The following is a 15,316-nucleotide window of genomic DNA, read 5'->3' on the forward strand; positions in this document are numbered from 1 at the left end:
AACGACTGATCGCCACTTTTGCAAAGATAGTTAAGCAATCTGAAACGGGTGATCCTTGGAAACTTCAAGGTGATCGGGTACTCCACAGTGATGCTGCGATATCCAACAGGGTTCAGTGATATTCTGTATGTTGATGATGATGTGTAACGTGATATTCCGTGAATCGATCGACTTCGTTCTTTTTCTTAGAACTCGACTACACATTACATAAGCGTTGAATCATCGTTCACGGCCAACGAAAAATGGTCAGCCCTGACCTTTCGCCCAGTAAGTGATCAACGGGACCAGCAGACCGGGACTTCCACGCGATCGAGACCACGTAAATTGCAAACGTTTCGAATACGTGTCTGGATGAACGGTATTTACCGATATCGTTAAGACGATACTAGCAGATGAGTGTCAAGAGTAAATCGAACGATCGGAACGACTAGATGAACGTACACACCCGAGGTCGACAGCGAAGAAGCTTATATCTTGAGACAAGACGCGACTGCAATCGACGATTCTATGAAGAATAATCGTAAACATCGCCTGTCTAAGAACATCTGCGAAGTCTGTGGTCTCTATTGAATCGCGCCTGCTAAATAATTACCTGTCTGCCGTTAATTCGAAAAGGAAACAATGCGACGAAGCTGATGGCAGTGAAGTTGGTTGAAGCGGAACAAAGACGAGCACGTTTCACTTGAAATTAACGATCGGTTGCGACCACTGTAAACATGATCCTTCCAGTTGTTTACGTTCGTCGGAATTGTCACAAATTTTTCGAGGTATCGGCAATAATGAACCACTTACCGTGCACCGATTCCAGGACACTGAGAAACTAGTTACCTCTTCAAGTATCACCGCGCGTTTGCCACTGGCCGGTCAGTGGATCCGCGATTTGTTCGGTTACACACACAGCAGTCGCCGCCGCAAGCATATATGCCTATCTCCCCACCAGAGACTTCTCGATTCCTTGATTCCTCGTCGCGGACGTGTGTACACGTTGCCCCTTAACAGGTTGGACGTCCTCGCCTGATCTTACTGACGCGAGGAGATGGTATTCCCCATGTCCACTAAGGCCATAGGACTGATACCGATTTCTTGGAACGTACCGACTGATTTTTCCTATGACGTTGACCATTAACCCAATTTTCGCCGATTTCCGAATTCCCTACGAATTCGACGTGCCGTTGGAACGAAGGAGGATACGGAAATTGGTTCGATGCTAATTTATTATAAAGATTGCCTGTAGTTTCCGTGGCGTAAGTTGGTTTCAACTGTTATTCGGTGTATCGGTTCGGCTTTCGAAACAATTATGAAGAACCGAAATGGAGAAAAATAACAGATCCGTTTCAGAACTTTAGTTCGAACTATAGATACGGGTTGGGATGCTTCAGTAGACGAGTACCTAGCTGACTCGTCAGGAATCGTTATCTTTGGCGAACGAACGCAGAGAGTAACCGATCATCTAACGATTCCAGTATTTCTACTCTTCGGAGGAAAACAGTATTGTTTCAAGGCTAGTGTAATATGTAAACTACGTGTTGACGTGGAAATAGAAACATTTGGAACGCTTTATGTATGCATTAAAGAAGGCACGAGGAGCCCTAGATAAAGGTTCGCGTGAATCCCTCGTTGACGTCATGAGTCGACCTCATCATTGACCCCGCTGCGAGCAAGAACCTGACAATGACCCTTTCAAGTTGCCCGGTGTGCGGTCTGAACTCGATGGCTCGAGCCACACCTCCGAACCTGTCCAATAACCGCTTTTTTTCAACGTCTTGATACGAAAACCAACTGGAAAAAGTCGCATAAAACACCGATGGTCCCAGGCAATAAAACGTTTTGTAAGGTTTATATTTATACCGGAATCTGACGTAGCTAACCAGTTTCATTAATGATGGAATGAAAAATCGGTAAGCGAGTTGAACATAATCCAAACGCACATTTGATTTCAGCTGGTGTTTCGATCGAACGTGCTAGGCATTGAGATAGTTCCCAGAATTTCGTTATTTTTATGTTAAGGCCAAATATGACAACCTTCGATTAGGTGTTCGTGTTAGATGCCCGAAAACCAATATAAAATCATGGTTTTAATAGCACACAAATCAACTGCGTCTCAGCGTGTTGAAATTCTATGTTTGAGGAAAAGGATTGCAATAAACACTTGATTAATGTATCGCGCGGCAGATGTCGCGGCAGTCGAGTAGCTGTTATCAGCCGTAACAATTTAGACGCTGTTCCGAAGCGAAAAAATAGTCGCGCAATAAAAATTGGGTCACTACGATGCCCCTAATAGTCGTCTGCTGTGCATGCAGATTTTATGATAATACTAGATCGCGTCGCCATAGCGTGCAATTGCTGCGCGAGGATTGATGATCTAATATTAGGTTCAGTTCTATAACGAAAACCTGTTTCACTTTGTAACAAGGCAGAATTGCAATAAATACGTTTAGGAATGAATTCTAAGCGTCAACATTAACACTTTGTATCTTTTTACTAGAATAATATTTGTTCGTCGAAGGTTATGTTCGTTGTTTCTATCCAAATGTTAATTTGAATTAATAATATATCGAAATATATCGAAATATATCGAATAGTTTCGTATGTCGAATAACTGAAACGCATGGCTAGAAAAAAAAGAAAACTTCCACCGTGACAATGTACTTTGTGCACATTGCCGTGACCAGGATTCGAACCTGGGTTACTACGGCCACAACGTAGGGTCCTAACCACTAGACGATCACGGCTACTGGAAGAGTTGTTCTTTTACTACAACTTTCGCACTGACCAATAACATTAAGTCCGTCCATATTTACACACCATTTATTTCACGACATTCTCGTTGATTGCGTTATCCCGCCATAAATTAAATCATTCCCAATCAGTTGAAATAATACACAGAAATCTTGGGAATTCTCAGGAATTATCGAAAACTTCGACGACATACTTCGAAAGGGAAATTTATATAATCCGGAGAGACTTAACCAGTGCAAGGAAAATTCGCCGTGCACAAAATAGTCGTTACATTATCTGATACGATTAAAATTGTAAACATCTGAACACATAAATTACGGTTGCACTTTGCCCCGGTATCCGTGGTTTCGTCACGGACCGATAAGGTTCATCCATGTATATTGAATTCGTTGGCTATCAGCGTGCACACATGAATTCGATTCAAATCGTTTCGTTTCATTTCAATAAATTATTGTAATCTAATCGTTGACAGCGTACATACACATACGGTGTTTCGTCACACATTCGCGAGACACTTACAAACCTACCAATGATATTAAGATAGTGAACCATAGCCAATGTAAATCCATCAATATTACTGGTTAGTATTTTATTATGCAACAAACACTTACTACGACGCAACTATATCTCCGGGAATGTCCCGAACTTCAGTTGCGAACATTTAATTACTCTATCTTTCGAAATTATAATTCGTTGCTGAAAACATAAGGTATCCACGCTATAGAAAGCAAGAGACTAGACCCGTTGAGAATACTCTTCGACGACGCATGGTGTTCCTCCGGCTGTTACGTTCCATAAGTAGCCAATTGTTGATCGATCCATAGCGTGTACTGCGCGACGTTCGTGTAGACAGCCGGTATGTTCGTTCCACCGCAGCCGATACCCCAAGACACAATACCAGCCTGCAAAAAAATACCATTTTCCGGAAACACCCTCGATTATGGCTCCGGTGGCCATGTGCTTTTTTCTCAACTACCTGAAAGTATTGTCCATTCGCTGTTAGATAGACCAGTGGTCCTCCGCCATCCCCTGTGCACGTGTCCCTGTTGGCTTCGCCGCCGGCGCAAATGAAAGAGCTGTGCAATTGAAAGTATGAGCCTAATCTCGTCGTCCTCAGACGATTCTGGCAGTCTGTTCTATCGACGATGGGGAGCTCCACTTTGCGCAGCTCGGTTTGATACGCGCCACCTTGAATGATCGATAAACCGATAAGAGATCGGTACTTTCCTTTTGTAGCTTCATATAGTATAGTAGCTAGGAATATTTCAAGGGAACTCCACGTTTTAGTGTAACTTTGTTTAATTTGGATTCTATAAGGATATAAGTGTGCTGCTAGGTTACTGACCCTTCGTACTATAATTATTTTCCCGGTTATCTAGTCACGTGTAAACTGCACGTCACGCTAGGGGTGATTCCGAAGAGTAGAGAGATAAATATAATAACTAAAATACGGATCCTTATGCACTTGTAGCAAACGTTACTGATTTATGGGTACAACAATTTTATTCAATTTGAACACATGTAACATTCCTTTATACCTGGTAAACACCATTTCTGAAAGTACTAAATTTGTGTTAAGTTCACTGTTGCCCTAACTAGTCCCTAAGGTCATTTTCGCTAAATTAAAGTACCTTGTACATTCCCTAATGAGAACCATAATTGAAGAACAGAGTAAAGTGTTCATAGCCGAAGGGAAAAGGAAATTAGCCTCACCAAACGTATTCTTTCCCCAGCCAGTTCCAAAACACCTAGTACCACCAGCGAAAACCAGCCCCTGCTCCGGCACGCAAACGGGGACCACGTTCGCGCTTTTATTGAACGGCTTGTCCAAAATAACCACCGCGATATCGTTGAATAGCGCACCGCTGTAAAATAATGGATGGGTCACTACAGTCTTCACGTAGCTCTCTTGATAGGGCACCGACTGGTTCTTGATGTCCAGATTCAGTTGGCCGACACGCGCCACCAGCCTACCGTTGCTATTCCTGACAAAAGGTTTTTTCAAGCTCCGTTAATACATACGCCATTCGACCACCATACCATACCACGGGACTTCAATCCGAATTCGATCTTCAATCGCGAAACGAACTCACTTGGTCGCACAATGCGCGGCGGTAAGGATGGCCGTGTTCGTGATCAGCGAGCCACCACACAGGAACAAGTACTTCCCGTCTGCTTGAATCGACAGCAGCGCGACCATCCATGGAAACTCCCCTAAATAAGTCCTGCCGCTGTCCGAAGGATAGGGTTGCGCTGAGAAATCGAATTACGTGACGCAATCGATCGGACTGGATTAACTTAGGGTCTACGAGGTAACAGGCGATATTCCTCTGAATACCTTTAACGCAACCTAACGAACGTAAATATTATTCGACTCGTATAAACCGAGGGAACACGTTTACTCCAAGATTATGGGCATTTAACTCAGACCATAAATCAACACCTGCAACGAACGAGTCATTCATTCCCTACCGGAAAGTACTTAACAACAATGAAACCTTTACGAGCAATGTCACCCGGGCAGCTCGTAAAACAAAGAATGCCTACCTGGCGCGTAGGTGGTGTTTCGTATGCCGCAGCCGGGCTGCGAGAAGGAAGCGCCCGCGTTCACGATGTTCTCCGCGAGAACGTTGTCACCGTCCCTGCTTCTCGGGTCAGGGGCCACGGAGGGGCGGCAGCAAACTTCATCCGCGGAGGAACAAGCGGAGAACCGGGGGTCGATGGCGCCAGCGCCGTCCCAACTGCCCGAGTTTCCTGCGGAGCACAGCCAGGCCTTCATGCAGTAACACGCCTGCGGGGTGTCTGGGTATCTAATGGGCCCTAGCACCACCGGGATCCCGTTGGGATACGATGGACTCAACCCTCCGCAGCAGGTATTCGGAACAGGGCACGTCTGCGGACTGTAGGACACCAAAGGGTTCACCAGGCCTACATTCACTGGAATCACTACGCCGTTGTTGCAACGAATGGCAGCTCCGCAGATCGTGCAAGTTTGCTGAGGGACGGGAGGGTTGTACACTATCACGCTGGCTGGCCTGCAGCAGACCTGGCCGCTAGTTGGACACTGAGCATTCAGTTGACGGGGGTTCAGCACACCCTCTCCCGATGTCCCGATCACTCCGTACGGGTCGCATTGCGATACGTAGACACAGACGCACACTTGAGCTGATGGGGATTCGGTGTTCGGGAATATAACCGGAGCAAGAGTCGTAGTTGTGGTCTTCATAGTCGTGGGAGTGGTTTTCATAGTCGTCGGCGTAGTTTTCGTGGTAGGCTTCATCGTGGTCGTAGTGGCGTTCACTAGGCGACAGCAGACTTCTAGGTCGCCCGTGCATCTTCGGTACCTAATATAGAAGTTTGGAATGAAACTTTTGGAATGGTTTCTTTAGTAGAAGATGCCTACCTGATAACTACTGCTCCGATTTGATCTATAGTGACGGTACCGTTGACGCTGCAAAGGTAATACGGTACGCAGATGCAGTCCGTAGGAGGAGGGGCGGTTTGGATTTTCTCGACTTTCTGGATTTTCTTCAACTTGAGCAGGTGCAGCAGGAAGAACGGCTCGGATTCTCTGTGGAACGAATTGTCCAGGTTTTTGGTGTTCGCGTCGTTGCTCAGCGAGTTCGTCTCCGAAATCATCAGGGCGATCGAGGCGAAACACGCGAGCGCGACTAGCCGCAGCATGACTTGCTACCTATCCACCGGTTGGTGTCCTATTGAACGATTTTTAACGCCGCGCCGCGTTTATGTATACGCAGGACGTGTTGTGTGTTCGCTGACACACTCCGGGAATGTCCAGTGGCAGATAGCAGGCTAATGGGCACGGCTTTGTTGCGTGGACCAGCTCTTAATTTTCCGAACAATAGGCGGGGGCGCGTCACGCCTTATCTTCGATCGCCAAGATGGAACTGGATAAAATTAACGATCTCTTTTCGATTCCAGTTTTTCCTCCGGGAATCCCGTTTTCGGTGACGGTGTTCGCGGAGCCTTTTTATAGTTTCATTCCGATCGAATCCGAAACGATCGAATATTCGTTCCTGTCAGGAATTTCATCGTTAACCAGCCGTGCGGTTAACGATTATCTGAGTAAATCGTCGTGACGGGCACAATGGACGACCTACTTACCTAGTGAGCGGCGGGAAAAACGTTTAGATTTGTTAAAAAGCAAACGCGACGGTCAGATCGACGCTCGCGATGAGCGACACGAAAGTATTATTAACAGGGAAACGTTCGTAAAATTTCGGTCGACGATCATTCAACGGGCACGTGAGAAATTTTGAACTCGCGGGAAGCTTCTGCGACTAGTTACGCGAAGCGGTGGAGAAGTTTAATGCGACGATTGTAAAGTTGCTATTTGCGCTCGTGAACGAGCGTGCTGTACGAAACACAGACAGCTTCCGTGAAACGTTTAGTCACGCGATTCTCGATGGCTTACCTCTGAAACTCATTTTTTTTATTTCACTTGCGCTCCGTATGCGCACCGATCCTAATCAATTAGACTTCAATGATCCTCGTTAAAGATACGTGGTCTTTATTTTACTCGTAATCGACCTGAATCGATGAACCGAATGTACTTTAAGTAACTTATAATTAAAGGAAGAATTGATATTTTCAAGTCGCACAGAAAGGTGAAATGAATGGTACACGAAGTGGTCAATTGCAAATATATTTTTTTTTAAACATCAATAATCATGATACAAATTATCGGACTACATATGCTTAAATAATAACACGCCAATATGACATAATAATATAATTAACATGAATGATGGGAGAAATAAACGCGATACAAATATATAATATATATTATGACGTTTAGTACGCAAAATGTACCTAAAATTACAAAACACGAGGAAAACGAGGTTCGCGATGAACGCCGATAAATGGAAACCAAATCAAAATCGGACTCGCCGGGGAAATTCGAAACTAAAAACAGCAACATTGTTTCTCTTTCGTTCATTCATTCTTTTGTTCTCCCCCTCCTTTTTATTATCGACATCATCGCGTACCATTTTAACGCTGTTTTATCACTCGGCATTTGGTGTTCATATGGGTGAAATACAAATTGCGTGGGAAAATTAACATTTGTACAATTCTATGTGGAACAAGCTCGACACGGGAGTGTGTTAGGATATACATGGGCGCTATGGGAAACGAAAACATTCGGAAAATCAGCGTACGGAGGGACGTGAGCGTAATATATAACCGCCGAGGGGATTTAGCTCCTCTCTCTGTACCTTTCGCAATGGTCGGCAGGAACCTCTCCAGCAGCTGCTATTATTACGTTATCACCTGCCTCACTTAATCGTGAACCATGCTCTCGGGTGTCGGATTACGGGTAACGTCATCTCGCGTTTTATTGTGAATCATTTCGCTCCACGGCGACCGCGAGAGTTCATCTCCCTATCTCTCTTTCTCTCCCCCTCTCGCAACGATTCTTCATTTTTCTTCGAAACATTGTTGCTCGCGCGACTGGAAAATCACGCGACAACGATCTACGCAGGAAATTTTGGCAGGTTCAAAACTGTTCTTACAGACTGTGAACCATATAGAATTTGTTCTATCGATATATCACGTATCGGGTAACTATATCACCTTAATCTAAAGAAATTTGGTTCTTCCCTAGCCAATAATTGTGTCGTTAGACACGTTATGATATGAAAATGTTGGGTACACTGATAAATAATCAATTTTTGTTGTCGAATGAATGTAATGGAAGGATGATTGTATTTGGAAGAGCAATAGACTGTTTATTTACTTGGAAGTAAATATTATGTTCAACAAAAGTAGATTATTTGCCAGTGTACCCGATGGTAGGCTACCAATGAAATTTTCGAACCATACGCAGTTCAGACATTGTTCAACAGTAATAAACTCAACGAGAAACTTTCAAATATTGTTCGCACACGACAGAAATACTCTGCGCATAATCGCAGAGGTCGAATAATGCTACAAGGCACTTGGTGAATCATTATTTTTGGTCTCGTTAGCACGGGGAATGTTTATAGAGACACCCCCTGCTCTAATATAGTCAACAATATTCGACAGTCAATGCATCAGCGCGCTTCTAATCATTCCTAGAATAATCGTCGCAATCATACCCTTACTCGCTAAACATATCCTAACACCTAAATATCAATAATTTCTACAGGAACATTGGTTATAAAAAATAGCAGTATGGTTAACAATATACATAGATTCACGAGCTTGTATCCGTAATTTATAAATCTTTCTATAAATTCAAATTAAAAGACACGATTCGAGGTTCGGTTTGCAAGGCGTTCCCGGGCGTAAAGATGGCGACCGCTCTGCGTGCATGAACAGAACGCCACCACGGATAAATTACGACTATATTCCATTAAATTGCATTGAACAGCGTTTAAAACACTTTCGAAATTGATGAAATGCCTTCTATTCGCACAGCTAATAAAAAATTCATTCTATGCAAAAATCTGTACACGAATCTGTGCACAACTGTGCAACTATTCGGTTACCAATTGTACCATTTGATTTTCTCCAATTGAAACAACTAGGCGAAGCTCTTGCAACGATCACCGAAAATCGAATCGACTTTTCCAGTCAGTTTCACCACCGATCGATCCAAGATTTCGGATCAAGCGGATCCGAACGTTTAGACCTACGTACCCTAAACCTTACGCGCTACGAAATATACAAAATACGATAAATATGAATCGAGTATCGAAAACCTCAGTATTCAGGTAGAAAGATAAACACCAAGAACCGAAGTTCTGAAAGGAAATATACAAGAAAAATGTTTCCCGAAAACGAAAGGAACGCGGCGGTTCGCAGGCGTGTTAGTTCATCCCTATTTCTGTTTATCTCCGTCCGAGACGTCGTTTTGCGCGTTCACGGCGAACGCGTGCTTTTAAGGTCGCAGGAAAAGAAGCCGCTGCCTGTAAAGAGCAACGGTTCGGCCATCATCTGCTCGAGTGTCTTCGGACAAAGAACGATATGCGGAAGACAGTTCCTGGCGTCTTTGTTCCGAATTACCTTGAACGAATGATGGTCGAACACGCAGGTACAGAGGCTTTTTGCGTCTGCGCGAACAGGATGCATCGCAGATACATCATTTTCCGGATCGCAGATTCTTCCAATAGTTTTTTGCTTTTATCGTCTCTGCTCGACATTTGAACTCGATCCTTGCACGGTCAACGAAAATATTCATAGCAATTGAATACTTTAAATCTTTCGTGGAAACTTTCATGTAGAAAATGTAAATCGATGTATCCATAAAATGGCGATCAGTTGCGACACTTCGCGAGAATATAAAAAATTGATTACAGAATTAGAAATACAGCTCAGTTCGTACAAGGGTGAATGATCAAAATCGAGGAGGTTAAAGTTCATCGCGATATGCTACAAATTGAACTGGTCGAACCGCCGCGTTAATTTTTCACGTGTAAACTCTACTAGCCAGATAATTAAGTATACTCTTTAACAAGGAACTTTCACCTTTCATTCGGCCACGTGTCCGTGGACGGTTCAAGAACGCGAGGAAGTCTAAATCGATGAGGAAAAAAGAAGCTTCCTCTGAAATCTTGACGCGAGTTACGACGTATCGTAATAACGTGTAAATTACCGGCGTTACGAATAAGACAAGACCACGGTTTCGTTCTAATAAAGACGTAGAGAAGTCAATGTTCTAATCCTAATCGTTGTATCGTCTGACGCAGGGAATAATCCTTCTCGAACTTAACCCGTTAAGTTGAATCGTCTGGTGCCGTCGATCGACGGAAGATTGAAAACGTAGCTAAACCGTTCGCGAAATTGGTGAGGAATCAATCGCGGTAAAAATTGAGACCGTGAAAAATCGCGCGATAAGGTACAAATTCGTTGAATTGCAGTGTTGCTCCCATGATCCCGCCAATGTCAAGTCTACGGCCCCATCGTTATTATAAAACAAAAGATAGTCTTTTATTCGCATTATCACAGTACTCGCTTAACGTAGTCTCCGTTAGATTCCGTTCGCTCACGTTACACGCCTAAAACTTTCTTCGAAAGGAATACCGTATCAGTAAAGATGTCTGCGAATTCTATGCTGACGCATTCAAACTCTGCCAGGGTCAATACGTGTAAATGTATATACACACAATTTAAAAAGAAAAGAAAAGCAGGAAAGTCGAAAGGAATACGTTTAAGTATCAAATGCTGGCCCTAATGATGAATACCAAAAAGATGGCTCTTTTCTTCGTCGGTCTACGAAATGAATCTCTTTCGTAACGATGACTTTCACGACACGTCTGACTTGCCGGTTCATTCATCAACGAAATACATCTCTCTCACCGATAACATATGGCACGACATTGTCTATAAATAGTTCTTACAACTATGCGAAGATCTTTGGATGCAGCCTCTCGGTTCTCTCACGGTTCGATTCGCAGATCTGCCGATCCTACCCGATCGATCATTATCAAATGCCTTTCGAAATTTATTCCACGTATCTGTCAATTCAATCATCTACGGATAAGCAATGCACCATGCATCACTGCTCAAAACTATTCGTCCAGTCGTCCGACGAACAATCTGTATTTGCTGGTGAAAGGCATGCAGATGCTTGAAATTTTCTACAGTTAACTCGATAAAAATATTAAAGTATCATAAAACAACAGTGCATCATAAAAAATTCAATATTTCCGAGTGGTCACCAACATTGTCGACTTTCGCAATAGCTTTTCGAGCAGCCAAATGTCCCTGACATTCCTCTTTCCCAACAAACAATCGAGATTCGAATTGTACAACTAACAAACTTCCATTATCAGTTAATCAAATGGAAACTGGTGCAGTACTTATCCGCAAATCTAACACAGCTATATTGTATCGCACGAGAAAAGGAAAATCAATACACGATAGAAATCGTGCAATTTGAGCAATGGAACTGTACAAGACATTTCGTCCGCAGTTTCTCGCGGTAAGGTAGATCCCTGTACCGATCGATCGAGCAACGATTCGTGAATTTCCTTTTGCTCGCACGAGCCAGCTCCGTTGAGAGTAAAAGTATGACCGGCGAATCCCTGCGGGAACAATTCGATTGGCTGACTTCAAGGGTCGCGAGATGGTAACGATTACCTGCCAGCAAATGATACCGGGGTTCGCTCGACGTCCTCCAGAATTCCTCGGGGTTATCTGGTCAAGTTTTCTCGGAGGCCGTTGATAAATACCAGACCACCCCCGTTACCTATTTTATGGCACAGAAACAGTGACGGGTGCCGACACATGTGCGGTCCTCTCTACTTGATGCGTCGTCTGCCCATCGAGTTTCTCAACAGCTTGAAGGCGTTCGCTGTCGCCAGAGTATTGGTACCCTTCGGGCTCTTGGGACAGTACTTGACCGTGTGCGCCTCGTCGCCGCACGCGCCGCATTTCGGACACGTGTACGCCCTAACAACAAATCCCGGGAAAAAAGAACGGTGTGAATTACAGGCTGACTTGTTAGCGAGTACCGCTCTCGGTGTTTATGATTCTTGACCACTCCAACGTTGGAAATGACGATTACTTTAGGGTACTGAGGGATGCGAACACCGGAAATTAACCCTCTGCACTCGAGAGGTGACTCTCAGTCATAGATTTGATATAGCAAAATTATAATCTTATAACACTGTGCTTCGTACAGTGTATCGAAATGCGCCATATTGAAATAAAATAGCTGATTCTCAATTTACGTACGTTTTTTCGTTTGTTAGTGTCGAAGAACGTCGTTTACATCTCATTGTGAAATATTGCAGATTTCTAGTGAAAAACTGTCGAGTGCAAAGGGTTAAAAAATTGACGAATCATTGTATTGCCTACACCATCGATATTCTTCCACGGCCTTATTGTTAACCCTTTGCGGACGGAGATTGTTTAAACTATACAGAATCCTCTGCGGATTCTGCCAAATTATATATAGAATGCTTAAATAATAGAAAATAAAGAAACTATGTACTTTCTTGCTGTTTCAATAATTAAATCAGTTTGTAGCTTAGTATTTCGAACATGAAAGTTTGATCTCGGCAAAATATCGACCTTCGTCCGCAAAGGGCTAATCATGTTTTTTTTCAATCATAAAATTATATATTTGAGTACCTAATATTGCTAACGCTGAGTGAATATTATCATTTTATTGAATTTCTTTAATTCCCCAACGTAGGATTGACAAACTACAATGCAAATCGAAGTACCTCAATACCGGGCAACTGACTTTGCCATCGATGTCCTTGAGCAAATGCTGCCTGTAATAAGTTTCCTCCTCGCCGTTGTTTCTACAGAAAACGCACTCCGTAGGCAGGGGTTTCTTATTTTTCTTGCGTCTCGGTGTCGTCACTGGCATGGTACCGTTGTCCAGATCTGGACAGTATTCAAAATCCCGGCCGTTATGGCGGAACTCCTCCATTATGTCCTCCACTGGAAACCATCGAACAGGATATTACAACGGCCGTACATCACCGAAATTCTCGCAAACGGGAACACATCGAGTCCTGAGATAATAACCAAGAATATAATTTAGCTTCTCGAGGACACGGCAGACGAGCAATCCAAATATCAACATCTTTTTCCTCTACATGGTGGCTCGGAAGAAGGTACGAGCGGAGAAAGAAAATAAAAATAAAATAAATACCCCTCGGACTGGATAATCGGTCCGGATCGTTTATTCCCGCGGAGTGTTTTTCGTGGATCGAGGCGGGTTCGACAGAACGTAAACCGAGAAAAATAACGGCCGCAGTATCGGGTTTCACTGTTTGTAAACACAATCGTCCTATTTTTCGAATGACGCAGGGATTACCCGCGGAGTTAACGCTTAACCGGGAAACAAATACTTTGTGGTTGCCGTTTAAAATCCGCTAGTCAGGTGCAAAAAGTTTAATTCCACGTTGTTATAATCATAGCTCTTTTGTTTTTCTCAATTCAATGATACACGCGTGGCGTTAATTCTTTTATTGGAACTCGTAAATCGGTTGGCTGTATTTACGTTTAAGGGCGTGATTATGATTCAGACGTACGCTTACGCTATTATCGTTTTTATTATTATTGTTATTTAAGAGGCACTGGAGCGTCAAAGGGATCCAGTAAATTTTCAATTGACACAGTTCGGTGAATCGTGCCCGACAAACGATTCCAAGAATCGTCGCCGGCGAGTTATTCCACCGCACGTTTTAGAATACAGAATTCCTCTTATCGATTCGTCTGTTTACAAACTACGGAAGGTGTCTGCCAATCAGATCGCGGCTCGGTGACGCACAATGAATTACCGTCTGTCTACGCTATTCAAAATCGAAATGTGTGCCAACTAAATGTTACACTCTAACATCATTTTCTAGGCTATCCAATTATTCCTAACAAACCTCTATATATTTTCATCCGAATCGATTGAACCCTTCAATCAGACATTTACCTATCATTCGAATAAAAAACTTTAGATTCTAAAGATAAATTCCGTCATCTCCATCGTAGAATCATATTACAAAATCCACGCGACCCAGCGAAACCAAAAATCCAGACATCGTCCATGACTCTCAGTCGCGTCTCTATGGAAACAAATGATCGTCGATGACAGTTTACGGGAACGGCGAGGAATGGACAGCGAACAAGAAACTCCTGTGTACAAACTGTCCACTGCTTTTTCAACCGGTAAGATAAGAAATCCCCAACAACTAGCTCAGCCGTAAATTACTGCGTCCTCGAGAACTTGCTGGAAATCAACCCGAGTAGCCATCATCTAATCGAAAAAGAACGTCCCGTTCCCATCAAATACCGCATAAAACGACAAAGCGTCGAAAGAACGCATTACAAGGCTAACAACGAATTAACATACACAAAATACCAGACAAAGAACCAGTCCTCCTTATTTACACCCAAGAGAACGAGACGAGAATGGTCACGTAAACGCCTGCGACGCAAAAGGATTACGTTACGTTTCGCGACGCGACGCGACGCGTTCCTCGGTACCCGGTGTGTTAATTCGAAAAACTTCCGAGTGGCACGCAATTACCGGTTTGCAACAAGCCGAGAACGATTCCGCTAAGTACAGGACGAACATTTCCTCTTCGGCCTGATCATTGATCGCTTCGAGTCAGCTGGTTCTGGTAAATTCCGCCTCGATGTTCGGAACGGTATGCATGTATAATGATTAAAAATGCAGCTTACCGTTCGGTAGAGGCGCGGTTTGCGTCTCTATCGTGAAATCTGTGAACAGTCTCTTCATTTCCTCCTCGAGGCTGGTGTTGAACGGGTAAAAGACGTTCGACACCTGCGGCATCGGCAGTTGTTGCATGATCCAGACATGCATCCTGCTGACCGGTGGACGACGATCGTCGTGGATAGAAAACACTGACGATAGTATGCGGGGGGAGGGGGAAGGAGATACCGGCGCAACTTTTAGCGAGGAAGAAACGAATACTAATAATACTGGGGGAGGAAACAAAACAGAGAAAAAAGGAACTGGAAGAGAGGAAGACGCGGAAGAAGCGAACCGTGTCGCGAAGGTGTCAACGAGGATAGACCACCGGAGATCCAACTTGGTCGGGTTTCGAAATTCAACTGCCGAGGTTGGATGTCACCGTGACCGACGATCGCGAGGAAA

At 43.8% G+C, this 15,316-nt stretch overlaps 2 protein-coding genes and 1 non-coding gene across 5 annotated transcripts; all 3 read right to left on the reverse strand.

Annotated features, from left to right (window-relative positions):
* Positions 1–2,660: 2,660 nt before the first annotated feature.
* TRNAH-GUG (transfer RNA histidin (anticodon GUG)) lies at positions 2,661–2,732 on the reverse strand. The gene has a single exon. It is a non-coding gene; the product is annotated as a tRNA-His (tRNA).
* Positions 2,733–3,313: 581 nt separating this feature from the next.
* Positions 3,314–7,048, reverse strand: LOC116433728 (inactive CLIP domain-containing serine protease A8). Of its 2 annotated transcripts, XM_031992148.2 has the most exons (7): positions 6,865–7,048; positions 6,143–6,776; positions 5,287–6,083; positions 4,833–4,992; positions 4,453–4,724; positions 3,716–3,927; positions 3,314–3,641 (listed from the first exon to the last, which is right to left on the reverse strand). In XM_031992148.2, the coding sequence occupies exons 2-7, from the start codon at positions 6,421–6,423 to the stop codon at positions 3,525–3,527; spliced, it is 1,839 nt and encodes a 612-aa protein (XP_031848008.1). In that variant the 5' UTR covers positions 6,424–6,776; positions 6,865–7,048; the 3' UTR covers positions 3,314–3,524. The 2 variants fall into 2 exon arrangements, with proteins under 2 accessions (XP_031848008.1, XP_031848007.1); XM_031992147.2 differs by having other exon boundaries at positions 6,143–7,048.
* A 341-nt stretch (positions 7,049–7,389) lies between these two features.
* Positions 7,390–15,288, reverse strand: nanos (RNA-binding protein nanos). 2 transcript variants are annotated; one of them, XM_031992144.2, is made up of 3 exons: positions 14,881–15,288; positions 12,918–13,140; positions 7,390–12,138 (listed from the first exon to the last, which is right to left on the reverse strand). In XM_031992144.2, the coding sequence occupies exons 1-3, from the start codon at positions 15,020–15,022 to the stop codon at positions 11,988–11,990; spliced, it is 516 nt and encodes a 171-aa protein (XP_031848004.1). In that variant the 5' UTR covers positions 15,023–15,288; the 3' UTR covers positions 7,390–11,987. The 2 variants fall into 2 exon arrangements, with proteins under 2 accessions (XP_031848004.1, XP_031848005.1); XM_031992145.2 differs by lacking the exon at positions 14,881–15,288 and adding an exon at positions 13,228–13,328.
* Between the last annotated feature and the right edge of the window lie 28 nt (positions 15,289–15,316).

Source organism: Nomia melanderi, chromosome 1 (genome assembly GCF_051020985.1).
Source record: "Nomia melanderi isolate GNS246 chromosome 1, iyNomMela1, whole genome shotgun sequence".
NCBI lineage: Eukaryota > Metazoa > Arthropoda > Insecta > Hymenoptera > Halictidae > Nomia > Nomia melanderi.